This window comes from Pongo pygmaeus, chromosome X (assembly GCF_028885625.2).
Source record: "Pongo pygmaeus isolate AG05252 chromosome X, NHGRI_mPonPyg2-v2.0_pri, whole genome shotgun sequence".
Lineage (NCBI taxonomy): Eukaryota > Metazoa > Chordata > Mammalia > Primates > Hominidae > Pongo > Pongo pygmaeus.
In genome coordinates this window covers 110,054,941-110,081,740 of record NC_072396.2, presented here as the reverse complement: position 1 = coordinate 110,081,740, position 26,800 = coordinate 110,054,941, and the positions used below count along the sequence as shown (strand labels likewise).

Genomic DNA, 26,800 nt, shown 5'->3' with positions numbered 1-26,800 from the left:
CCTTGAATATAGCAATGAATTCTGATATTTGACACCCAAATATAAAGCAAGAAAAGGAAAAAAAAAAGATAAATTAGGCTTCATCAAAAACTAAAAATTTGGGGCACCAAGGGTAACTATCAAGGAAGTGAAAATACAACATACAGAATAGGAGAAAATATTTGCAAATCATATTCTGATGAGAGTCTGGTATATGGGCTGGGCACAGTGGCTCACGCCTGTAACCCCAGTACTTTGGGAGGACAGGGTGGGTGGATCACTTAAGGTCAGGAGTTCGATACCAGCCTGGCCAACATGGTGAAACTCCATCTCTACTAAAAAAAAAAAAATACAAAAAATAGCTGGGTGTGGTGGCAAGCACGTGTAATCTCAGCTACTCGGGAGGCTGAGGCAGGAGAATATCTTGAACCCAGGAGGTGGAGGTTGCAGTGATCTAAGATCACTCCACTGCACTCCAGTCTGGGCAACAGAGCGAGACTCTGCCTCAAAAGAAAAAAAGACTCTAGTATATGGAATACTTAAAGAATGCTTACAACTCAACAGCAAAAGGATAAGCAAACCAATGAGAAAACAGGCAAAGGACTTGAATAGACATGTCTCCAAATGGTCAGTAAACATATGAAAAGATACTCAACAACATTAATCATGAGGGAACTGCAAATTGAAACTTTTATGACATCCCACTTTACACCCATGGGGATGGCTAGAATAAAAAGACAGACATTTACAACTGCTCACAAGGATATAGAGAATATAGAACTCTCATACATTACAGATAGCAATGTGAAACGGTGCAACCACTTTGAAAAACAGTGTAACGATACTATCCAAGAGAAAAAAACCATACACATCCACATATGAAGATGTATGAAATGTTCATAGTAGCATTATTTTTAATAGCCAAAAAGTGGAAAGAGTGCAAATGTCCATCAACTGATGTATGGATAAACAAAATGTGATATATCCATACAATGCAATACTACTCAGCAATAAAAAGGAATTGCTGATACATGTTATATATAATATAACATAGACAAACCTTGAAAATATTACGCTAAGTAAAAGTCCGTCATAAAACACAACATAATATATGGTTCCATTTATAGTAATAGTGCAGAAGAGGCAAATCTATAGAGAAAGAAAGTCCTAGGTAACCATTTATCAGTTTATCAATGGATACCTAGGACTGTGAGTGGTAGAGGGGGAAGTAAAGAAGGATGGAATGGGGGTAACTGTTAATGAATATGGGGTTTCTTTTGGGGATGATAAAAATTAGATCATGGTGATTGTTACACAACTCTATAGATCTCCTAAAACCCATTGAATTGTGCACTTTAAACAAGTGTATCTCATGGTATGTACATTATTTCAACAGGGCTATTTTAAAAGGTAAATTAAAAAGTATAAATAGGTATATGCTTGCTCTTGATTAGCCCTTCTGGTTCTTATGGAATATATTATCTTACCTGATAGATTTATACTTTGTGCTATAACGCCCTTTCTTGGCTGCAATTTCTTCTGCCATCCCTACGCATTCTCTCTCTCACTCTCTCTCTCTCTCTCTCTCTCTTTCTGTCTCTCTCTGGGTCTAGCTTACTCTTGCATTTTCTTTTGCATTGCTCCCAAGTAGGTCAAAGGAGCATGATTACTATTCCTCCAATAATAAAAAATATTCTTTCTTAAGAAAACACTTTCTATATATTTAATATAGGGTAGTAATTGGTGCCATTTCACTGTCTTGTGGATCTTGGAAGGCTATGAAAATACCAGGCAAGTATGATTTGTTCTTGTCTTCCTATGTGAAGATGCTACTAATTCCACCTGTCAGTGGGACAAATGCTTTTTGCTGTTCTGAGAGCTTAGGTGGACTGGAATGGGGTCAGCCAGGAAAGCTAAACTTAACTAGTCCACCCCTCACAAAGAGCACAGATTTGCAATATGAGTACCTTTGTGACTATCTCTTACTGAACTAATATTTTACAAATTAGTAGGAGGTAGTTTTGCTATATAAACTCCTGAGTTAACATCTGGGGATATATTTCACCTGTAGGACTATCACATTTGCATAATATGATTTGGAGGGAAGTAGTGATACCTAAACCTAGAAGAAACTAGTGTATTTATTTAATGCTTAAATTATCTGGGTACTCATTTCCCTCTTTAGTGGTGTATGTGTACATACGCACACACATACAAAAACCTACCCTGAGAAAGTCACTTTATATGCAGAACAATAGTGGTCAGTCACAATAGAAATATCCCACTGCAATTTATATAATGTGATTCCAGCTATTTCTCACCTATGCCACCAGTTCTGCCTGAAGAGGCAATTAATGAAGAGGGAAAGAAGCAAAAGAAGGCCGAGAGTAGAGGGGGATTTGCTTCAGAAATAGAACAGAATGGGATGACATTAGCTCATGGTTTTTTATAGCTGAGAGCAGGATTCTGAACCCCTAGGGTTGTTACCTCCTTTCACAGTGGATGGTTGTGAAGAGACAGGGTATATGAAAACACTCTAATCAGATGGAAAACAATTAGTGATTATACTCATTAATATCAACAGTGGGAGCGAGAGCCAGCAGATCATAGAATTTTCTTTCTGACTCATTGTTAAGTTTCCTGGTCAGTATTAGGAGGGATTCAATCTTACTGTTGTTCCAAAGAAAGAGAATATCATATGCATCTCCCCAAGTTTGTGAAGATAAATCAAGACCATTTACATAGCTGAAGCTATATAGAGGCAGGAAAAAAAATCGGTTTATCTGGAATATTCAGGGTGACTGGGAAAGAAAGTAAGGTGAGGAGGTAAACTAAACCTAACATCAATAACTATTTTAGTCAGTCAATGTTTTCTCAAAAAAAAAAAAATCAAGATTGTAACATAGAAGACCTGGAAGACGTGTCAGTGAAATTTACTCTTCTTTGATTTGAAGTTGTTGTCTATAGCCATACCACCCTGAACGTCCCTGATCTCGTCTGTATTTGAAACTGCAAATTGTTTCCTTTCTCTGCTTTGCCTTTCATAATTATGTAGTTCACCAAATGAAAGGATGCAAAATTTATATAGCTATAGTAAACATGAAATGTGGCTTACGGACACTGAAGTGTTCACAGCCTGTTAACTTATCAATAGCTTTGCAGGCTTCCTCTGTCTTCAGCATTTCTTCTTGCCTTCTTTTACTTTCTGGATCATTATTCAAAATCTTATTCCTCAACCAGGTCAGATGATACACCCGAAGTCTGTTCTTATGACCTGATAGATAAGAAAAGATACAGTATTTAAAATCAGTCTTTCTTTTCATATATTAGAAGACTAAAAAGTAAAGACATTTTGCCGTTTAAAAACATTTTTATTAATGTAAAAAGCACTTTTAAAAAAACTGCATTGCATCAGAATCTCCCATTCAGGGTTTGGAAATATGACAGATTATTTTTTAGTCTCTCAATTCCAAGAGATAGTCAAAGTATCTACCTATGTGCCTCTCTGAAGGGGATCTAAACTTTTTTTGGGACAAGTTAAGCCTTCCACTACGCAGGCAAGATAATTACCATCCATTCATTTGTACCTTGGCTATTGACGAAGTCATGACTCCTCTGGAGTTCAGATACCTAAAAGCTGTCCCTAGTAGTGTGTGTACGAGAGGGGTGGCTGAATATTGACTGTTAAGGTATTCAGGGACAGCAGTATGGGAATCTTTGTGTTCTGTCATTCCAGCATGCTTGTAAAATAGTTGAACAGTTTCATTATATTTTCCTCCAACTAAATTTATCGTTAATATTAATTTCCTAATTGTAAATTTCATCAAATTCTTACAATTCAGTCAGGAAACACAGGCCATGAAAAAATCACACATTTCTTTTCCCCTATATAGTGACTTTATAATCATTTTTCTTTGTCATTTTTATGGTTTATTATTACATGATTTCTAGGCCCAACAATAGGATTCTTACTTATGTGATTAATCTTTCATATGTTTTTACACAACATTTTTGAAGCAGTGTTAGGGTTCAGATATCTACATCTATGTGATATGGTCTTGAATTGTAATCCAAATAGTAATCCCCATGTGTTGAGTGAGGGACCCAGTGGGAGGTAATTGAATCATGGGGGCAGTTACCTTCATGCTTTTCTCATGACAGTGAGTTCTCGTAAGATCTAATGGTTTTATAAGGGGCTTCTCCCCCCTTCGCTCTGCACTTCTTGCTGCTGCCATGTGAAGAAGGACGTGTTTGCTTTCCCTTCTGCCATGATTGTAAGTTCCTTGAAGCCTCCCCAGCCATGTGGAACTGTGAGTCAATTAAACCCCTTTCCTTTATAAATTACGCAGTCTCAGGTATGTCCTTATAGCAGCATGAGAATGGACTAAAACACTACCGCTATTCTATTTCTTAAATGGTAAAATAAATTTGTGCTTTAAACTACTGAGTATCTTCTTATACTGATGTTCTCAGTACTGTTTGATGGAAAAATATCCCACATTTGAGAGAAGCTCAAGAACTAGAGAAGAACACATTTGGGTTAGAGGAAGTTGGATAAAAAGTAAAGAAATCTGTTATACAGATATGTAGTCTATAAGCCACCCAGATGTTTTCAAAAAACAAATATTACTTCTATGTACCTTAAACAATTATAAGCAACTTACTATAAAACATGATTTAAAAAATCATGAAGTCTGAGCATACCCCTCTAAAGGGATTTCTCCTCTAACCAAAATGTAAAGCAAAGTTAATCATTTTAGGAATAATACAAAATCATTAGTGTGCAACATGGCAATTTGTGCACTAATTATATATAAAGCATGTTATATATAATAAAAATATATAAACTCATGTAAGTGTCTGTGATTAGCATCATTTTATTCACATAGACAAACTGTATTTTCTCACTTTTCCTCTCTTTTGTCAGTCATCTTTTGCCTATAGTCAGCTTTAATGTTGGTGCTTTCCTGATACTAAATGCTGTTTAGTAATCATGATCACTCTTAACACTCATTTACTTGCTTTCTTGTATTCTAAGGTTCAGGCTCTGACTGACCAAAACTAAGAAATTTAACTACTATTTGGAAAAGATGTAAAGATCTTTAGGGTATCCATTCTTGTTACAAACTCTACCTGTAGGCCCTTGTGATAAGGCTATATATTAAGGACAAGTCTCTTTTATATCTGATTATTGTTCACTTTGTTCTTTGTTGCTTCTAACACCTCACAAGAATGGGACATGGTGGATGTTGATGCAGTCCTGTGCATGAGTGGATGAAAATTAGAGATCTGAAGTTGTAGGAGGCTGCACTGGAGAGAACATGCAAGGATGCAAATGTTGTGGTTTTTCTTATCAGTAACCTAGGTTAGGTACTTTACAATAAAAGGAAGTTACTTTAAATTGTAAACAGATAACAAAATACAAGTAGGAAAGTCTGGTGTCCCAATTAAAGGTTATATTTAAAGTGCTCTTCTATGAACACTTTAACCTGAGAAAGTCTTTAACCCAGTTTGAAGACTAATTAATCTGCATAATTACTCAGCTAATTTTAGTTCTTAAACAAACCTGAGATGGTAATCAGCAAATTGAGTGGCTCTAAGACTTGAATCTGGCGGAATGGTCTTCGCCTTATAAGTTTAGTAATGTCAGCCTTTCCACTTCTGTCCATCAGATATAGATTAGATCGGGTTCCCAACAGCAAATTGACTCCTGTTCGTATATAAAAAGTGCTATATTAGCTCAGATTATTTTTCATAATTGCATCTATATTACTATTTTTGCTATTGCAGTATGCTCATCTATGTAAAGATGACTTATCAGTTTAGGCTATATTGACCTCATACTATGTAACTATGTACTCTCTACCAACAGAACAAATTTCAATGAAATACATAAAAATACAGAACATAATTCCCTCTGGCAGTATTCCACTGGCTGGCACCTGGTATGCCATCTCACAAATGGAAATTTATGGATATATTAGCACCCTTTAGTAGTGTTCTGAACTTTATCAAAATCAATCAACCTTTTTGAAAATTATCATTAAACATTCTTAGTCTAGCACATACAAAGAGTTCAATTCGGCTCATTTCTCATTTCTAAACATAAGTAAATGTTTGAATGCTTTTAAAATAATTATATGTAAATAATTGTTTTTAAATTGAATGATTTATGTTCATCCATATATTAAAAATTTACCATTGCCAAATGCCTATGAAATTAGTTCCTACCTTCATGTATCTCAATTTCTACACTCTCTTTTATTTGTTGACGGGCTCTATTTGTTCAAATATAAGCACTGTTTAAAGACCAAATAAGAGGACTGAAATAGAAGACAGAACTAAAGTTAAATTACACTTCAAACTACTATGGGAGCTTTTCACCATAAAGTGACATAGGAAATAACCAGCCAAGTAATGTAACAAGATAAAATTTCACAGTCCTCCTTGAGCTTGGAGCATACCTGTGCTCCATGAGCATAAGGAGAAAACTTAAGTGATTTTGCCTTCATTTTCTCACTCTATCTTTAACCAGTTCTCTAACTCATGGCCAATGGCATGTTTAGGAGCTGCATCTTCTTCTCACAGGGGAATCAGAGAAGGAGGAAGAAGTATAGTCAATCTTTACTATAATCTTTTATTTTTCAAAATATAAAATTACAGGTTATAACAATGGATTATTAGACATTAACTACATTTCTGGGTAGTTGCCAGACTGAAATATTCAGGCTATCTTGTTGTTTGACACACTCAATTAGCAGAACTTTGAGATGACTTTTAAAAATTCTTTAATCCATATAATTACGATGTTTGTTACCCTTTTCTATTTTTAATTTAAAACCCTGTCCTTTGTTCAACCATACATTAACAAAATCTATGAAATTGCAAGACAGGGGTTGGCATTTACTTTGGATTTCTCCCTTTCTTGAATTCATTTATTTTGTTTCATTTATGATTCAGATTGGCTTGAGGTAAAATATTGTCTCAGCATTGCCAATGTGGTTATAATTCTTCTGAAACAAAGGATTTTAAAAAGTCTATCAGAGTTAAGACATCATAGAAGGAACTTTCTCTATAAATTTCCAAGGCTTTTTAAAAACAAGATCCTGCAGAAATATTTCTTGGAATACCTCATAAAGTATCATATGTTGAACACTACCCTAAATTAGAAATATGAATCTTAAACTTTCAAACAATCATAACCTAGTCCAGTTGTGTGTATACATATATATATAATATAATAAATATAATATATATAGAGAGAGCCTTGCACTGTCGCCCGGGCTGAAGTGCAGTGGCGTGATCTCTGCTCACCGCAACCTCCACATCCCAGGTTCAAGCAATTCTCCTTGCCTCAGTCTCCCAAGTAGCTGGGATTACAGGCACCTGCCACCACACCCAGCTACTTTTTTGTATTTTTAGTACAAAGTTTCACTATGTTGTCCAGGCTGGTCTCAACTCCTGACCTCATGATCCACCTGCCATCCAAGTTAACTCAGGTTTAAAAGAAATAGAATTACAAAGGTGGGGGCCGTCGATTCAAACATCAAACTGCACTGAGTGAAAAAAAAAAAAAAAGCAGCAAAACCAATTCTGAGCAAATTAACTACTATAAATATATTTTTATTGTAATGACTTGGTAAGAGTAAACAAATATTTTATGTCTATGATTTTCACAGGTTTGCTACAGAAAAATATATTCCTTAAGAAAACAAAACAAACTCACCCCACAAAGAACCACAGCAGATCTCAGAAGTGAACTCCTTTTCATACATGTGGATTAGTGGTTTTTTACGTGCAGGAGAGACATAGAGTGGGTTAACATTGACTTCAAAGGGTTGCTTAGGTGATTCCTCAGGTACTTCTACGAATCCAGCGTATACTGCAAAGATGTAAGGGGAAGATAATAAGAGAAATTACTAGTTCTGTGCCTGATGGAGTTACAGAATTTTTTTTAAAAGAAAAATCTGCACCTGATGGAGTTACAGAACAAATTTTTTTAAATTACTCATCTATACACCTTATATACTACAGTGCTTCCACAAATGAGACACGACTTAGCCAAATTTATTTTCTTTGGCCAGGTGTCGTGGCTCACACCTGTAATCCCAGCACTTGGGAGGCCAAGGTGGGAGGATCATTAAGAATCAGAGGTTGAGGCTACCATGTACCATGATCATGCCACTGTAATCCAGCCTAAGTGACAGAGCGAGATCTTATTTCAAAATTAAAAACAAACAAACAAATTTCTTTCCTTTTATTGTATTTTATTTTTTACTGGAAGTATAGTTTCAATAACTCTGAAACCATCAGATAACACAAATCATGATGGCTAAAATACATTGTTGAACACGAATATATTTTAAGTTATTGTGATTAGAAAACACACATAAATCCAGATAAGGGACTCAATCTCTCAATTGTAGCTCAAATTTAGGTACCATAAAGCTTCAGTAAAGAGTTTGCTAGATGACGAGTTGGTGGGTGCAGCGCACCAGCATGGCACATGTATACATATGTAACTTACCTGCACATTGCACACATGTACCATAAAACCTAAAGTATAATAATAATAATAATAAAAGAAAAAAAATAAATAAATTATAGAAAAAGAAAAAAAAAGAGTAGATGTTTTAAAAGCATATATCAATCTGAATTTATTTCAAGTGAATGTGAGAATAATTTGATTCCTAACAGATCCTGAAGCAGTGGTTAAACACTATTTAATATGTGAACAGATAGTAGCATTTAGAGATTATATTGAACACACTCACAGATGGCACTGGCAAAGTTAGCATCAGCAGACGTCCCAGAACCTTTGGAAGGAGATGAGTGATTGGCAGAAAAATCTGATTGTGTTGATGATCCTGATATGTCCTTATTGTCACTCTCATCATCAGCTGCTGACGGTGCAGCACCTGAATCAATGGCATTTGAGGCCTCATTTCCACCACCTGGCTCCTAAAAGAAGTCCAAAAACCAATTTTTATTTCATTAGTAGGTTAACAGTGGGAGAAATATGCCTAGTGAGGGGTCGTTTGAAAAACAAAATGCAAGATCTATAACATCTACATTCTTATAAAATCCACATTTACTAGAAAAACTCAACAATGTCATCAGAAGGAGAAAACTAACCTATTATTGAGATGACTGATGGTACAGGAGAAATGCAGGGAGCTATAGGTTCCCAACTGTACAATTTGAGACCTAACATTTGTGGAATTTTTACCATGTATCAGCTACTGTGCTAAGCATGATATTTAGATATCCTTGTGAATCCTTACCATAGCCCAACAAGTAAGTATAATTATCTCCAATTTACTTATACAAATTTAAAATTTAGAGACAGTAAATAATTTATTCAGTCATAGTACTAATAAGTAGGGGAAGCAGAGTTTGAAGCCAAAGTCTGTCTGATTCCAAAGCATACATCCAGCTATGCTATGCCAAACAGCCTCTTGAAAAAATATAAAGCACAGTGTGGGGGGTGTCTGTTCTACTGCTTTAAGGTAACTTCACAAAACTGAAAGCATGAAAAACCTGCATAATTTTCAAATGATAAAGTAAATGAAGGCAAATCAACCAACACAAATCCAAGAGTGTAAACATGCATCACTGAAAATGTAGCTGGCTTCCATTAACTTACAAAGAAGATACTCAAGGATAAAAGCCACAAAATGTGACAATTTATGTAGTATGCCCTGTCCTGTGGGAAAATCTGTCAACTATTGTTGGTAAGTTCTTCTGTTGATAAGCTCATCTTTGTGTCTAAACAGTGATTCTTGGCACTGAGAGAGCTGTGCTATTCTGCAAAAGACTGGTTTTTATGACCTTTTCAACCACAAAAACATGGTATGACACCATGTCCTTTTTAAATTAAAATGAAAGGAAGATCCACTTCCTCTATAAATTTCCAAAACATTCCTTGAGATAACTGGAGATAACCAGGGTTGCTATGAAACTTACGTTGGGACATCCTGTTTTAATGTCTTTAATTAAGATAGATGATAGATGATAGATAGATAGATAGATAGATAGATAGATAGATAGATAGATAGACAGACAGACAGACATAGATATTTTCCCACTGACACTGCTTTCCCATTAGAAACCATCCAGGAAATTTCCTTCCTTCCTTTTTTTCTTTCTTTTCAAACTTTATTGATTTATTCCATAATTACTGTGTGCCTATCATATGCCATGTCCTTGGTTAGACACTGAAGTTGGGTGAGTTGGTAGACAAATAATCAAGGAAGGATTAGATATAATTATTTCCTTTAAGAGTTCACAATATAGTGTGAAAGCAAAAAAATAAAATAACTAACAATAATACCATAAGTACTAAATTGGAACTATGGACAAAAGGTTTGTAAGTAGAGAGGAAGGGATATATAACTCTGCCTTGAGAAGTCAAAGTTGATACTTGATTTGGCCCATGAAGGATTACTAATTCACCAAGCAGAGAAGAGGTGAGGGGGCAGCCTTCCAGAGGAAACAGCTTGCACAGGAGCGCTGATTCATGAAAGAGCATGGCATGTCCAAAGCTAGTTTGTGTGACAAGAAAATAGGCTAGGGGAGTAGATTGGCATAATTTTTTTTCTGTCTGGAGTTCCACCTGTGTTTTCAGATATCCAGATACTCCCCATTTCTCAAGAATGAGTTCAAATACCACATGGTTCAGAAAATGTTATCTGTGATAATTTCTATTGATGTAGCATCTATGAACTACTTGAGTATTTTAAGCCTATTTATAAAGTCAATAAATGTTTTGTGAATGACAAAATCATTGTCTAAACACAGTATATTTCTTGAATTAAAATTTTATGTTATCGGTTGCTCAAGAAGTTAAGCATAGATTGATTACATGATATAGCAATGCCTCTCCTAGCTATATACCCCCAAAAAACCTGAAAGCAGGGACTCAAACAGATACTTGTACATCAATGTTCACAGCAGCGCTATTCACAATAACCAAAAAGTGGAAACAACCCAAGTTTCCATCAGTAGATGAATGGATAAACAAAATGTGGTGAATGCACAAGATAAAACATTATTCACCCTTGAAAAGGAATGAAATTCTGATACATGCTGAAATGTGGATAAACTCTGAAAACCTAAAAAGTGAAATAAGCCAGACACAAAAGGACAAATATTGTATGATTCCACTTATATAAGTCACCAAGAAAAAAAGTAGAATAGAAGTTATCAGGGGTTAGAGGAGGGGGGAAACAAGACTTAATTGTTTAGTTTGTTTGGAATGGTAAAAAAAATAAATTCTGAAAATGGATAGTGGTGACAATCCCACAACATTCTGAATGTAATAAATCCAACTGGTTTGTACACTTAAAAATGGTTGAAATGGTAAATTTTATGATATGTATATTTTACTACAATAAAAAAACTCAGAAAAAAAATAATCGGTTCCAGTTGGAGTGATGTCAGTAAGATAGCTGCTTATTGGTGGCACCTGCTGCTTGTCCCCCTCACAAAAAAGGACAAAGAGAATGAATACACAGAGTTCAACTGGTGTGTCTGAGGGAGAGTGTTGGAGTGCAGTGATGGGGTGGTGAGGTCACTGTGTAGCATGGGATCCCAAAATGGCAGCAAAGAGAGGGAAGTGAGGTACTCTGCTTCTGCTGCCCCATCTCCCCTACCATGATCAGCTCAGAGCCCGGAAGGAATTCTCCTTATTGGGAAAAGGTAAGCAGAAGACTCTCATCAGCCCCAATTGCCACCACAGACAACTGTAGTAATTACTACAGGAGAATCTCATAGTCCTCACAAGCCCTGAGCTCAGTTTGGGAAGGTGCATGAAATTCATGTGTCTGCATTGCTCCAGATAAGGAGCAAAAGTTGTGCACTTCCCACCAACCCATGACTTAAGCTGCTGCAGCCTGGTGCCATCTTCAATCTAGAGCCACTGCTGAAATGCACTATGTTCTGGGGGCCAGTAAACACTGTGCCTCTCCAGTCTTGCGGCTCCACTGTCATTTCACCAAGCCCCGACTGATGGCTGAAATGCTGTGACCCCGACTGCTCAGATCTTGGGCCCAGGAAAGGTCAGCAATAACTCCAGTACTGCACATTGGCGAAGCCAACTCTAGGCTGGCTTAACTGCTGTGCACTTGCAACCTTGGCCAGAGAAACAGCTCAGCAGCCCTGATCCCAGTAAGCCAGACCCCAAGCTAGCTGTCACCCTGTGTGACCACACTCTTGCCCAGAGAAGTAGTCTGATAGCTCAACACTGGAGGGCAAATTCCTGAGCCACCCAACCCACCGCATGTGCACTTTTGCCTCTGGCCTGAGAAAGCCTGGCAAGCCCACCCCTGGCAAAGGTGTGCCACCTCTGCCACAAACTTTTGCAGCCTGGGCCAGTGAGGTACTAGCAAACATTGCTAATGTATATTACAGCATAGAGACCACACTGCTGCATCCACCCAGAACCAAAGTCAATGCACCCCACTCAACCAACACCCCAGGACCCATCTATGGACTAAGTCTTTCCTTATGAAAGCTACTCCATAACATTATAAGAAGCAATTGCTCCACCAGATGGACAGATATCAACACAAGGACACAAGAAACATTAACAAATAAGGAAACATAATACCTTCAAAGGAATGTAATAATTTTCCAGTAGCAGACCCAACAGAAAAGAAAATGTGAAGTGCCAGAAAAGGAATTAATAATAATGATCTTAAGGAGATTCAGCAAGATACAAGAGAATACAGATAGACAAATCAATGAAATTTTTAAAAAAATCATGATCTGAATGAGAAATTCAACAAAGGAATAGGTATCATTAAAAAAGAACCAAACAGAAATATTGAAGATAAAGAATTCAACGAATAATATTAAAAAATACAATACAGAGCTTCAACAGCTGACAGACCAAGCAGAATAAAGAATTTCTGAACTTGAAGACATGTCTTTTAAAATGATTCAGGCAGAAAAGAAAAAAGAGAAAAAAAAAGAATAAAGAGACCCTATAGAACTTATGGGACAACATTAAGAGGATGTATTTTTGAATTATGGGGGTTCCAGAAGGATAAAAAGATGTAGAAAACTTATTTAATAAAATAAAAGCTGAAAAATTCCCAAGTCTTGGGAGAGATATGAACATCTAGATTCAGGAAGCTCAAAGGTTATCAAATACATTCAACTCAAAAAGGTCCTCCCAAAGAAAATTACAGTGAAACTGTCAGAAGTCAGTGACAGAGAGAATACTAAAAACAGCAAAAGGAGAGCCTTATCACATATAAGGAAATCCTCATTGGACTAACAGCAGATTTCTGAACAGAAACCTTACAAGCCAGGAGAGAATAGGATGATATATTCAAAGTGCTGGAAAAAAACCTGATAGCCCAAAATAGTATCACCAGGAAAGCAATCCTTCAGAAATGGAGAAATAAACCCTCTTCCAGATAAGCAAAAAGCAAAGGAATTCATCACCACTAGAGAGGTCTTACAAGAAATGCTTAGGGGAGTCCTACATCTGAAAGGAAAAAGACAATAACAACTATCATGAAAACATGAAATTACAAAACTTGTAAAGCAGGTATAGAAAGGTGAAATAGAAAGGAATCAAACCTTATTACTACAAAAGATTACCTAACAACATAGATTAACAATAAGAGAATAGAAAAAAAAGGATACACAAAACAGCCAGAAACAATTAACGAAATGACAGGAGTAAGTGTTCACATATCAATAATAAACTTGACAGTAAACAGACAAAATTCTGTAATTAAACATATAGACTAGTAGAATGGTTAAAAAGTAAAAAAATAAAAATAAAAAAATAAAAACACCCAATTATATGTTGCCTATAAGAAATTCATCTTACCTGTAATGACACACACTGATTGAAAATGAAGAAATGGAAAAAGATATTCCATGTAAACAGAAATCAAAAGCAAGCGTGAATAGCTACACTTATATCAGATAAAACAGGTGTTAAAAGTCAAAGAATGTAAAAAAGAGAAAAACACGGACATTATATTATGTTAATAGGATCAGTTCAGCAAGAGGATATAGTAATTATAAATACATATGGACCAAACACTAGAGTACCCAGATATATAAAGCAAATATTTTTGGATCTAAAGGGAGAGATAACCTACAATATAATAATAGTTGAGAACTTCAACACCTCACTCTCTGCATTGGACAGATCATCTATACAGAAAATCAACAAAGAAACATTGGATTTAAACTGCAGCATAGACCAAATGAACCTAACAGACATTTATAGAACATTTCATCCAACAGCTGCAGAATATGCATTATTTTCATCAGCACATGAAACATTCTCTAAGACTGACCATATGTTGGGACACAAAACAAGTCTCAAAACATTTTTTTAAATCAACATTATTATTGAGTATCCTTTTTGACCAAAATAGAATAAACTAGAAATCAATAACCAGAAAAACATTCAAAACTGTAACAATATATGGAAATTAAAAATATATGCTCCTGAACATCAATTGGCCAATAAATAAGAAGGAAATTAAGAAATTATTTGAAACAAATGAATACAGAAACACAGCACACCAAAACTTATGGGATACAGCAAAAGCAGTATTAAGAGACAAGTTTATAGCAATAAATGACTACATTAAAAAAGTAGAAAGATTTTGAATAACAATCTAATGATGCACCTCAATGAACTAGAAAAGCAAGAACAAACCAAACCTCAAATTAATAGAAATAAAGAGATAATAAAGATCAGAGCAAAAGTAAATGAAATTGAGACTCAAAAACAATACAGAAGAAATACAACATGAACATTTGCCTTTTTGAAAAGATAAACAAAATGGACAAACCGTTAGCTAGATTAACTAACAAGAAAGTATAAAAGACCCAAATAAAATCAGAAACAAAAAAGCAGACATCACAACTGATACCACAGAAATACAAAGAATCATAAGAGACTATTATGAAAAACTACACAGCAACATATTAGAAAATCTAGAGGAAATGGAGAAATTCCTGGACACATACAACCTAGCAAGATTGTACCAAGAAGAAATAGAAAGCTTAAACAAACCAATAATGAATAATGCGATTGAATCAGCAATAAAAAGTCTCCCAACAAAGAAAAGTCCAGTACCCCATGGCATCAGTGCTGCATTCTACCAAAGATTTAAAGAGGAACTAATGTCGATTCTCAAACTATTCCAAAAAAGTTGAAGGGAAGGGAATTCTTCCAAACTCATTCTGTGAGGTCAGTATGACTCTGATCTCAAAACCAGATAAGGACACAACAATTACAACAAACAAACAAACAAAAACTACAAGCCAAGATCTCTGATGAAGACAGATGCAAAAGTAATCAACAAAATACTAGCAAACTGAACGCAATACCATATCAAAAATATTATACACCATGATCGAGTGGGATTTATCCCAGGGATACATGGGAGATTCGACATATGCAAATCAATAAACATGATACATCACATCAATGGAATCAAAGACAAAAATTATATGATCATGTCAAAAGATACCAAAAACAGCATTTGATAAAATTCTACATTCCCTCGTGATAAAAACTCTCCACAGTTTGGGTATGGAAGTAACATACCTCAAAACAATAAAGACCATATATGAAAAACCCACAGCTAACATCACACTGAATGAGAGAAAGCTGAAAGTCTTTCCTCTAAGAACTGGAATAAGACAAAAATATCCACTTTCACCACTCTTATTCAACTTAGTTCTGGAAGTCCTAATCAGAGCAATTTGGCAAGAGAAGGAAATAGAAGACATCCAAATTGGAAAAGAGGAAGTAAAAGAGTCTCTGCAGATGACATAATCTTATAAACAGAAAATCCTTTGACACTACCAAAAAATTCTTAGAATTGATGAACAAATTCAGTAAAGTTGCAGGATACAAAATCAGCATAGAAAAATCTGTAACATTTGTATATACCAACAACAACCTAGCTGAGAAAGAAATCACAAAAACAACCCCATATACAGTAGCTACAAAATAAAATACTTGGAAATAAATTTAACCAATGAGGTGAAAGATCTCTATAAGAAAAACTGTAAAACATTGATAAAGGAAACTGAAAAGGACACACACACAAAAGGAGTGGCACCCTATGCTCATGGACTAGAAGAATTAATATTGCTAAAATGACCCTACTATCCCAAGCAATATACAGATTCTATGCAATCCTTATGAAAATACCAATGACATTCTTCACAGAAATAGGAAAAAATCCTATAATTTGCATGGAACCAAAAAAGACCTTGAATAGCCAAAGCAATCCTGAGGAAAAAGAATAATACTAGAGGCATCACAATATCAGCTTTCAAAATATACCACAAAACTACAGCAACCAAAAACAGACACACATACCAATGGAACAGTATAAAGGACCCATAAATAGATCCACATATTCATTTATCGCATTGTGGTTGATTTTTGATAAAGGCATCAAGAATATTCACTGGGAAAAGAACAATGTCTTCAATAAATGGTGCTGGGAGAACTAAATATCCATAAGCAAAAGACTGAAATTAGACCCCTATTTCTCACCTTATAAAAAAATCAACTCAAAATAGATTAGAGACTTAAATGTAAGACCTGAAACCATAAAACTACTAGAAAATATAAGAAAATGCTTGTGGACATTGGTTTGGGAAAAAAGAATAGGACCTCAAAAGCACAGGCAACAAAAGCAAAAATAGACAAATAGAATTATATCACACTAAAAATCTTCTGCACAGAAAAGGAAATGATCAACAAAGTGAAGAAACATCCTGAAGAATGAGAGAAAATATTTGCAAACTATTCGTCCAACAAGGGATTAAAATCCTGAATGTAAGAAACTCAAACAACTCAACAGAAAAAAGCAAATAATCCAACATGTATACATATGTAACAAACCTGCACGTTGTGCACATGTACCCTGGAACTTAAAGTATAATAAACAAAATGGGCAAATGATTTGAATAGACATTTCTCAAAAGAAGACTTACAAATAACCAACAGATAGATGAAAAAAAATTTCAACATAATTAATCATCGGGAAAATGCAAATCAGAACCACAGTGAGATATCATCTCATCCTAGTTAGAATGGTTATTATCAAAACACAAAAAATAAATGTTGGTGAAGATGTGGAGAAAAGAGAACTTTTATATACCGTTGGTGGGAATGTAAACTACTACACCCACAATGGAGAATGGTATTGTGGTTCCTTATAAAACTACAAATAGAACTACCATATGATCCAATAATTCCACTACTGGGTACATATCTCAAAAAAAGAGGAAATCAGTGTATCAAAGAGCTATCAGCACCTCCATATTTACTGCAGTACTAATCACAATAGCCAAAATAAGGCATCAGCCTAAGCATCCATCAAGAGATGAATTGATAAAGAAAACGTGACATATATACAGAAATAAATGCTATTTAGCCATAAAAAAGAATGAAATCTTGTGATTTGCAGCAACATGGATGAACCTGGACTCAATGTTATGTTAAGTGAGATAAACCAGGAATAGAAAGATAAAAACCACATGTTCTTACTCATATGCAAATGCTAAAAAATTGATCTCACGTAACTAGAGAGTAAAATAGTGGTTTCTAGAGGCTGGGAAGAGGAGTAGGGGAGAGTGATAGAGAAAGGCTGGTTAAAGGATCCAAATGCATGTCTAGATAGGAGATATAAGTTCTAATATTCTATAGCACTGTAGGGTAACTATAATTAACAATAATTCATTACGTATTTTCAAATAGCTAGGAGAGAGGATATTGATTGTTCCCAACACACAAAAAAATGATGTTTGAGGTGATAGACATGCTAAATACCCTGATGTCATCATCACAAATTGTATATATTAAAATATCACTCTGTACCCCATAAATATATACAATTATTAGGTGTCAATTAATTTTTTAAAATATTTTTTAAAAGTGTGTGTCAAGAGACACTACCCCAAATATGTGATCTGAGTAATAAAGGCAAACAAATAAGAGATTTTTCTCTTTGGAAGTAAATAGGAACCACGCAAATTAGAGGTAATAAGGATCCACCTACAAACCTATAATTAAAAATGTTTAAGGCTTTGGGGTATATGATGAAAATCTATTTGGAATGGCTAGAAATGCTACATGTCCCATGAAGAAACACATTCGCAATGAGAGGAGTTCAATCTGCTTTTCAAATGGTGCATTACCTCCTGTAGATATTCAAAGTCCTGAGACGCAGGTCTCTTCAATCCTGGACCATCTGTCTCTGAGCAATTTTCTTCTCCATTGAGTCCAAGGGCTCCACTCTCTTCACTGGTTCGAACGACTCCCTTACCTCCATCACCCCCATTGCCTCTTCTTTCACTGCCTATATTGGCTGCATGTTCTTCCTGATCTCCAATGGCTGCATTGTCCTCACTGGCTGCACTTCCTCCATGGCTTCTATAGGCTCTATGGCTTCCATAGCCTCTGTAGGCTTCCTCTTTTCCACGACTTCCATCATAACCATCTTGCTTGCAGCTTCCATCTCTGCCATAGCTTGCCCTGATAACAAGCTCCAATTAATGAAAGAAAGCCACGCAATAAAAACACATTTGAAAGTTAGCAAGTAGAGCAGAATTAGGATGTGTCTTATACATATCTACCATACCCAGGCTTGTCTTTGCTCTATGTGAACACTGCTGGTATGATACAGAAAATAAAAATGCCCCTATGTCTTCTCAGTCTTATGTAATGATTAAAGCCACAGCCACCACCAATTTCCCAGATGCATTTGGATGGCAGAGGGAAGAGAACTTGTATTCTTTGTTAGGTGCATGTATTAGGTTAACAGCAAGAATATGTAGTTTTTTTCTTAAATATATACTATTTCACGCATTAGCAACTTCACAGACACATGAATGATTAAGCCTATGTTTTTGGCTCAACCACAACACGATTAATTCTTCTTGCAGTATATCTAGTTTGTGTTCATTTCAACTTGTGCCTTGATTTCCTAACATGGGTACTGACTGCTTTGCTATAGAACTCCATTGGTCTACTACTCCCACCAAGGAAGTTCAGCAATACATACCTCATATCTTGTGGAACTAAGTTATTTAATTAATTGCTAAAAATACTAAGCTTAACAAAATGTGTCAATGCTCTCTTTTTGCATAGGAAACAAAATTAAACATACGTGCCTGTGGTAATTCTAAAAGTAAATTTATTTCATAATGGAAATCTTGATAGACTTTTTTGGTTGGAAAAAATTAAAAGAGCTCTTGGTAATTTCTCCACCAATTAACCAGATAAAGATCATCTTAAATTTCATATATATATATATGTGTATATACATATATATATAGTGATATCACAAAAGTTTGAGAAATGAATAGCTATGTTTGCAAATACGAAGACTTCATCTTATGCTTGTTAAGTTACATACTTCCTTTGTTGTCCTTTCTCATACTCAGTACAGTTTTATAGAGTAGGATGATTCAGTGGCAGTAATTTTAACAGAAGCATCTAGACAATTCCAGTTATAAAGAAACTAATAAATACTTGAATGCTTATTTTAAAATACACAAATGACACAAAATTAGATGTTCTGCATTAGAACAATTTAAAATACATTATTGACAATCAAACTATTTACTAAAATGCAAGTGAAATTAGGTCACTCTCTTGGTAATAAATTTTGAAAATAAACCAAAAATGCAAATAGCTCTGCAGTCATAAAACATGGAGAGTATAAGTAATTCAAAAAAACCAACCTTGGACAACTAGGCGCCTCATAATAATTATTATTTACGTCATCAACAGACTTATTGTTGTCATCATCATGGTCTTTACAAACATCATTAGCCTGATCAACCTGGTTATCCAAGTCATCATTGCCATTGGCATGATCATAAGTATCTTCAAAAGTATCATTAGACTCATCATCATCACCATCAGTATCACCAACGGCATCATAGAGTTCAACATAATCACCATCCTCTTCAGGTGGCTGAATGACAGGTGCAGGAGTTAACCAATCATTCCGGAAGATTTCAGAGAGTGCATTATAGCCTACCCATTCGTTTGTCAAGTATACAGGGGGTGATATTTTTCCTACTTTAAATCCATCTGGAACCTGTGTGCACAAGAAAGGTTAATGTAGCCTCTAGTAGCTTTCATTTTCTTCTAGATTGGAAAGTTTCCAAGCTGACAACATTTTGAAATATATTTTAAATTGAAACAAGGATGTTCACTCACTAGATGGAGCCAAAATTTTAGTGAGGATGAGATGTCAAAATCCAAACATCAGACTGTGATTATTAGTGGCCTTTCTGGATCACATAGGGCAAAATTTACTCACTTAAAAAAAATTACCCATACATGTCAGCTCAGGAGTGGACATTTGCTTTTGATGCTGGAGAGAACAGGAGATTTGATGCTCTTTAAAAATGGTAACTTTTCCCTTTTGTTTTATCCCCTGACATTGGGATTAACACACAGCTCTTGAAACTGATATGTTAATTTCCCAGCTCTGGTTTTACGTGCCATGGGTTGTCTTAAAGTACCTCAAACACTTCCAAAGTGCAAATTAATCTAAATCCATCTTTTAAGTATGGTATGTATCATTTAACAACTTTTGGGCAATCTGGAAGGGATGTGTGTACGGTAGCATAGAGGTAATTACAAAATTGAAATAGAATAATCTGAAAGCACATTGCATTAGGACAAGTTAAAATCTGCATTAGAACAATTTAAATATGTTCACAAAGAGCTGGAAGACTTTTTATTTATGCAATCAGAGGACACTCTTTTTTACTAAATGTTTTATATTTATGCATTGCCTCATCACTCAAGGAATGCTATTAAAAGTTGGACATCTAACCTGTACCCCTCAATCTGAGATTAGGTTTTACAAATAGCTTTTTATCACTACTCTCCCAGACATGTTCTAACTGACACAAGAATGTGAAAATAAAATATTCTCTGATTGGTTAAGTGTTTTCCCATTTCAATTTTAATTTCTAGATTTTGTGTTCTATGTATTCACAAAGCAATGAGAATCTATCTTTAAAATATTAATTAAAAAACTAAACTCTTTAACCTTTCCCTCAAGTGAATATGAGAATATGTAAGTCAAAACAAATGAAAAATAAAAAATAATAGACATTAATGTGTTAAGATGGAAACTTACATGGATGTCAACCAGCAACTTCTGATCAATAGTAGAATAAGGCGGTGATGACTGAGACCTCCTTCCAGTCACAGGACTCTCTTCCTCAGAAGAAGATTCTATGGAATGCCAAAAACACATTAGTAACAATGGTGATTACAGCCATTGCCTTCATTTGTATAGTGTATCAGTTAAATCCCCTGTTTTTTTTTTCTGTTTTTTGTTTTTTGGGTTTTTTTTTTGTCATTTTTATGATTCCATTCAGGAAGTATCACCTGAAAATTCTCATGGGGCCAGGATCTGAAATTCTCTTTTCAGGGGTATTAGCAGGGGTTCAAGTTTTCTTCCATCTGTAGACCTACATGGCTGCTCTGTTTTCAATATTAAGTGTACACTTACCTAATATCTCTATCTATGTAAGAAGATACATAGTCTGACTGATAGCCAGGTAGATACATTTAAAAAAATGTATCAAGAGTAGGAAGGACTGGGAGTACCACTGGCCTCACATACTGACCAGTAGAAAAAAAAAGCCCGACAGTGTATTTATTAGAAGATGATAGACTAGCCAAAACCTTCAAGAGGAGAGTTCATTCTTCAATCTTAACCCTCACATATTTCCACACAATGATATATCCAGATGTAGTTCAGTACAGTTGAGTGAACTACTGAAAAGAGATAACACCCCTTTCTATAAAGCTGGGAACCTTTTTATAGCAGCAATGTACAACAAAACTTTCTGCAGTGATAGAAATTTTCTGTATCTGAACTGTCCATTAACAGTGGTCATTAGTCACCCATGACTACTGAGCATTTGAAATGTGGCCAGTGTGCCTGAGAAAGTGACTTTTAAATTTTATTTAATTTTCATTTTACTTTTTATTTTAATAGCTACATGTGGCTAGTTGCTACCACATTGAACAGCTCAATTCTACAGTGTAAATATTTCCATTTAAAATACAAATGTATCTCGTTTGGAGATTAGGTTTTAATATTGAGTTGTGGTATGGTAAATAACCCCTGTGATTAAAATCTGGTGAGAATATTTAACAGGCTCAAAATTCAGGTCTGGGTGAGTGTACTTAGAAAAAGCTTCACTAAGAGAAAACTCAGGTCCCTGTTTAATGTTTTTGTGTGCTTAGATTTTCAAGATAAATACTATCGTCCCTCTTATTTTCAGTCTTGGTATACATAGCCAAAGTATAGATACTGCAACTACAAAAAACATATATTTGCAAATACTGCTGTCCTTTGAGAACATTACACTGAACACATGCTAAAATTTGTGTCCCCATCTTCTGGCACTGTTGTACTTGTGCTTTTTTTTTTTTTTTTTTTTTTCAGGAAACTATTTTCTTTTAAGTCTTTTGGTATGTTAGTAGACCAAATAAGTTCAAGTGAGTGCACTAAGATTTTGAGACAAATTTGTAGTAAGTTGCTCTGAGATTTCCTCCATAATGAAGCATATAATTTCATGAGAATATCAAATGGTCTATGTAGCATAAACAATAAAATAAAAGAAATTTGGAGCTGAAAAGACATTTAGTTATTATCTGCACAGATGCCTTCTCCCTTGTATCAGTGCTATGACTGCTCTGGGATCTAATCCAGAATTTCCTTATTTCAAAAATGCCACAAGAATAAACCTTAAATTTTTAGTTGTTTGCCCTGTATTAGCAAAATTAGCCATAGTCAAGCCAGAAAGAAAAGACTCTGGGGAAGCATTTTTAAAAATTTGCTTTTCACTCAGGCTTATCTAATTTTCCCAACATAGTATTTGTGTATGAGGAGACAGTGCTATTTAAAAGAATTCTGCCATTATCTGAGTCACTTAAGAAGAATAATGTGTTTTTAAGTTTTGATCTTCAAATATCCACTTTTCAAAAAGTGAAGTACATCTGTATCATTTTTATTATTAACATTTTAATAAAATCAGTATGCTATATTTTTACATATCAGCGACTCAATCAGCCATTTTTCCCTTGCTTAACTTACCTGGATTACTTAAAACTGGATAACGCCAGATTGCATGATCCATGGCACAACTTTTGGCTTTGTTTATCTTAATATTTCACAAATCTATAATTCATTTAAACGCTCTCAAAAGCACATCTTAAAATAAAATACTTTTTTGAAATTCACATCACAACTTTTGAAGTTATTTTCTATGATTTGATAGATTAACTGTTCATGTATTTTGAGTAAAACCATCACTCTGTAACATTTAGGGATATTTATGAGATATTGTCCTATTTTGGAGAGGTGAAGTAACCAACTGATAAATGAAACACACACCTCACAACTCCTCCATACAACATTCTAATTGCTACCTATAAATTTTAGCCTGCTAGAGAGGTCTCTCTCAAGTTTCTTTACCATATTTTTCTTACATGGTATAGAAACCTAATAAAGCTGACTTCCCCCGCCTCCTTAGACACATTCCTAACTACTACCCAACAAAAAGAAGAAAATTCAGAAAAATTATTTTCCATTTCTCAAAGGCCACCACTGACCACCCAATTGCCAAATACAATGGCCTTCAGGTCCTAATCCTACTTGGGCTCCCTGACACTTTTGATTCATTCCTTCTTGAAATTCTTCTTTCTTGACTTCTGAAATATAAATTGTTAAACAGTAGCTCTGTGTTTTGCCTGCTAAAATTTTGTGCTTTGAATCACCTGATGCTGCCAGCCAATTTTGACGATTTTGCGAACTCCTTTGTCTGATGTCAATGGGCTTCTGAGCTTGTTCCAAAAGAGACCGCTGAGGAACGCTAATGAAAAGACAGAAAAGCATGTGCCATGTCCTAACATTCATAAAGGGAATGTACAACTCAACATAAAGTCCAACACAAAGTTTTGTTTAAATATATGGGTATATATCAAACTGAAAAAGAAGTATAGCTTGAGTAATAATTTCCAATTTCCATTTTCCCCCAAACTTGCTATTTTGTCTAGAATAGAGTAACGATTTCCAAAATAAGAAAAATATGTTTCCATAGAGTGTATGTTTCCTTTATATATATATTAATTTCTAAAAATTTCTATAAGCTTTTAAAGCTAATATTCAGACAATATTTTACCTGAGTAACACAGCAATAAACATAACCTTATAGTGTATGTGAGTATTTTAACATAATAAACAAGTTACTGTTATGTCATATATTCTATTGTTATTATCCAGATTTTAAATGCTTGAAATTCATATTTTTAACGTCCCATTCCTGATTTAGATAGCTCCACTGACAGACAAATAGAGCACTTTCGTTCTTACTATTCAAATTTAAAGAATATTTAGAGTTGTTTTGGACTAATGCTGCTAAATTTTACAGTTATTTTGGTATTTCTATATGGGAAGGACTTTGGTTATTGATTTAGGCCTGGAATAGACAAACTTTTTTCCATGGCCCCAAATTTCAGGAAAGACTTGAGTTTCATTTAAGTTAACTTTATAAATTTAACTATATTTAAAGGCAACGTATTTGTTATTCATAAATTCAAAATCCTTTTGTAAAGTGAACAATTACTCTGAGTTTAACACCAAGTATGGATTTTATATATTGGTTCGCAGTCTTGCTTTACAATTTTTCAAGATTTCTGCACTCCAGTTAAATCTGAAGACATAATTGTATGGGGTTTTTAAAGTAATGAAGCAGGAAAATATATACTACATAACATTAACTGTATGCCATCTGACCATACTGTCCAATATCTTGAATATAGTGAGTGTTCAATAAATATTTACTGACTAAGTGAATCAATATAGTTCTCTCTATTGTGAGTTGGGGCTGGAGGGGGTGTGATTTTCTTAAAAAATCTACCTTAAAATTTAGTTTTCAAATATAACAGAATGCACACAATATCTAACATATGGAACGTGATCTTTGAAAATTATTGAAGATCACCAATATTACAAAGATTAAAAAATACAGTGACTGGTATCAATATTATATATGATATTTTATTTATATAATATTGATTTTAGATTTGATTTTGACTATAGGACATTTTTAGGCTTACCCATTCTGTGGCATTAGCTTCTGAAGTTAAAGATAATTGGTGTGTGTGTTTTATCATGCAGTACATGTGTGAAAATTCACTTGAAATTTCATGTCTTTTTATCATCGACTACTAATTGAATACTGTCAAAGCATTTGTTATTATTGTTTCTTTTTAAAATTGTGAACCTTGCCATCTATTTAGCAAACTAAATATCACAGAGACTGCAGTATGACCAAATATGAAAAATATAGGTAATGGATCATTGCAGTTAAGGTTTTCAATGTGGGCCAGTAAAGTCAATGGTGATGATGTTGTCACGGATATTTTAGTTGACTTCACAAAATGTATTATCAATGAAATAATTTTTAATTTTCCATTTGATAATTATGAATAATTTTAATATAGAAATCAAAGACACATACTTTGAAGAGAACTTGACATGATGTACATGATCCTGGTTGTTAGGCACAGAAGGAGATCTCTCTTGAACCTTAAAGAGACAATACAATACTTCAGTAGAATTCTTGATCATAAATTGTACTGAGCTATTAATTTGTGGGAAAATGCCTGTCTTCATATATATTTTCCTAAAATCTAACTTATAAAATATGATTTTAATAAACAGATTCTATTTTATAATGACTTACAACATTAGATTTGCTTAACCATAATTTCTGATGGTATGTTTGATCTTTAGTATAGGAACAGATTCTGCAGCTCATATAATCAAAATCTTAATTTATTGTTGAGGAATCTGTAGCCTAAAGCGGGAAAATGACTTTTCTAAGAATTTTACGTCAAGTCAAAGGAACATCTAAAATCAGAATGCAGGTCTCCCAACTTCTATTTTAATGTTCTTTCCATGTTATCACATTGCTTTTTATATCAAGTTTAGACTTCTCACTCAGAATTTAAGTTCTAATTCTTACACACTCATCCTTTTAAGCTAACCCTAGATTTTCAAAAGTTGTCACACACACATACATACATTTCATTAAAATCTCTCTAGTAAAAACTGTCCCATCTTTAAGAAAGTAAGAAAGTATGTTTTTCTGCTTTACAATTTAACTGTACTATCATAATTAGTGTTCCAAGTACTGTTTCAACTCTAAATAGATTAATTTGCATTTTACTAATCATACAATCATTGAATATAGCCAAATACTCAAGAAAGGATGCATATAAGAAGCCAGCTTCCATCAATGAGGGAATTTTACTTTCTGCCAACATTGATAGACAGGGCCAGGGAATGTTGCCTTGCCTCACTAAGTCTTGTATCACCAGGTTTCTACTCAAAGAAGTTTTAGCTGCCCAAAACATAGGTCATTCTGACATGCAATAAGGCAGTCATACTAGATTTTTAAAAAGGAAATTTAAGAGTGTTACTTTTTTAATCTAGCATATGCATGCTGATAAACTCATTCTATACTTTCTAGAAACTAGAGTAGCCTTAGTACATTATTTTTTCTTTATGAAGTGACTTATCAAGGCTCTCTCTACACTCCGAGAGACAGGTAGGTGAGGGTAAGCATCTGGCTATTTTTTTCCACTTTCATTTCATATAATTGGTATCATATGACCCAGTCGGGGACTTTTGGCTTATGAAGCTGATCTTAGGAAGTTTATTGACATTACTGGAGGCAAAAATTACTCAAAATAGGTAATGGCCAAAAA

At 34.5% G+C, this 26,800-nt stretch overlaps 1 protein-coding gene across 3 annotated transcripts in view; it reads right to left on the bottom strand.

Annotated features, from left to right (window-relative positions):
- NRK (Nik related kinase) overlaps positions 1-26,800 on the bottom strand; it is a 135,897-nt gene that overhangs the window by 15,179 nt on the left and 93,918 nt on the right. For all 3 annotated transcript variants that reach the window (XM_063660118.1, XM_054473118.2, XM_063660119.1), the window contains exons 15-23: positions 25,549-25,616; positions 23,804-23,898; positions 21,147-21,244; positions 19,729-20,090; positions 18,181-18,517; positions 8,754-8,940; positions 7,706-7,861; positions 5,546-5,689; positions 3,095-3,253 (exon numbers count right to left, since the gene is read on the bottom strand). In XM_063660118.1, coding sequence (XP_063516188.1) covers positions 3,095-3,253; positions 5,546-5,689; positions 7,706-7,861; positions 8,754-8,940; positions 18,181-18,517; positions 19,729-20,090; positions 21,147-21,244; positions 23,804-23,898; positions 25,549-25,616 — 1,606 coding nt within the window. The remainder of the gene's footprint in view (positions 1-3,094; positions 3,254-5,545; positions 5,690-7,705; positions 7,862-8,753; positions 8,941-18,180; positions 18,518-19,728; positions 20,091-21,146; positions 21,245-23,803; positions 23,899-25,548; positions 25,617-26,800) is intronic.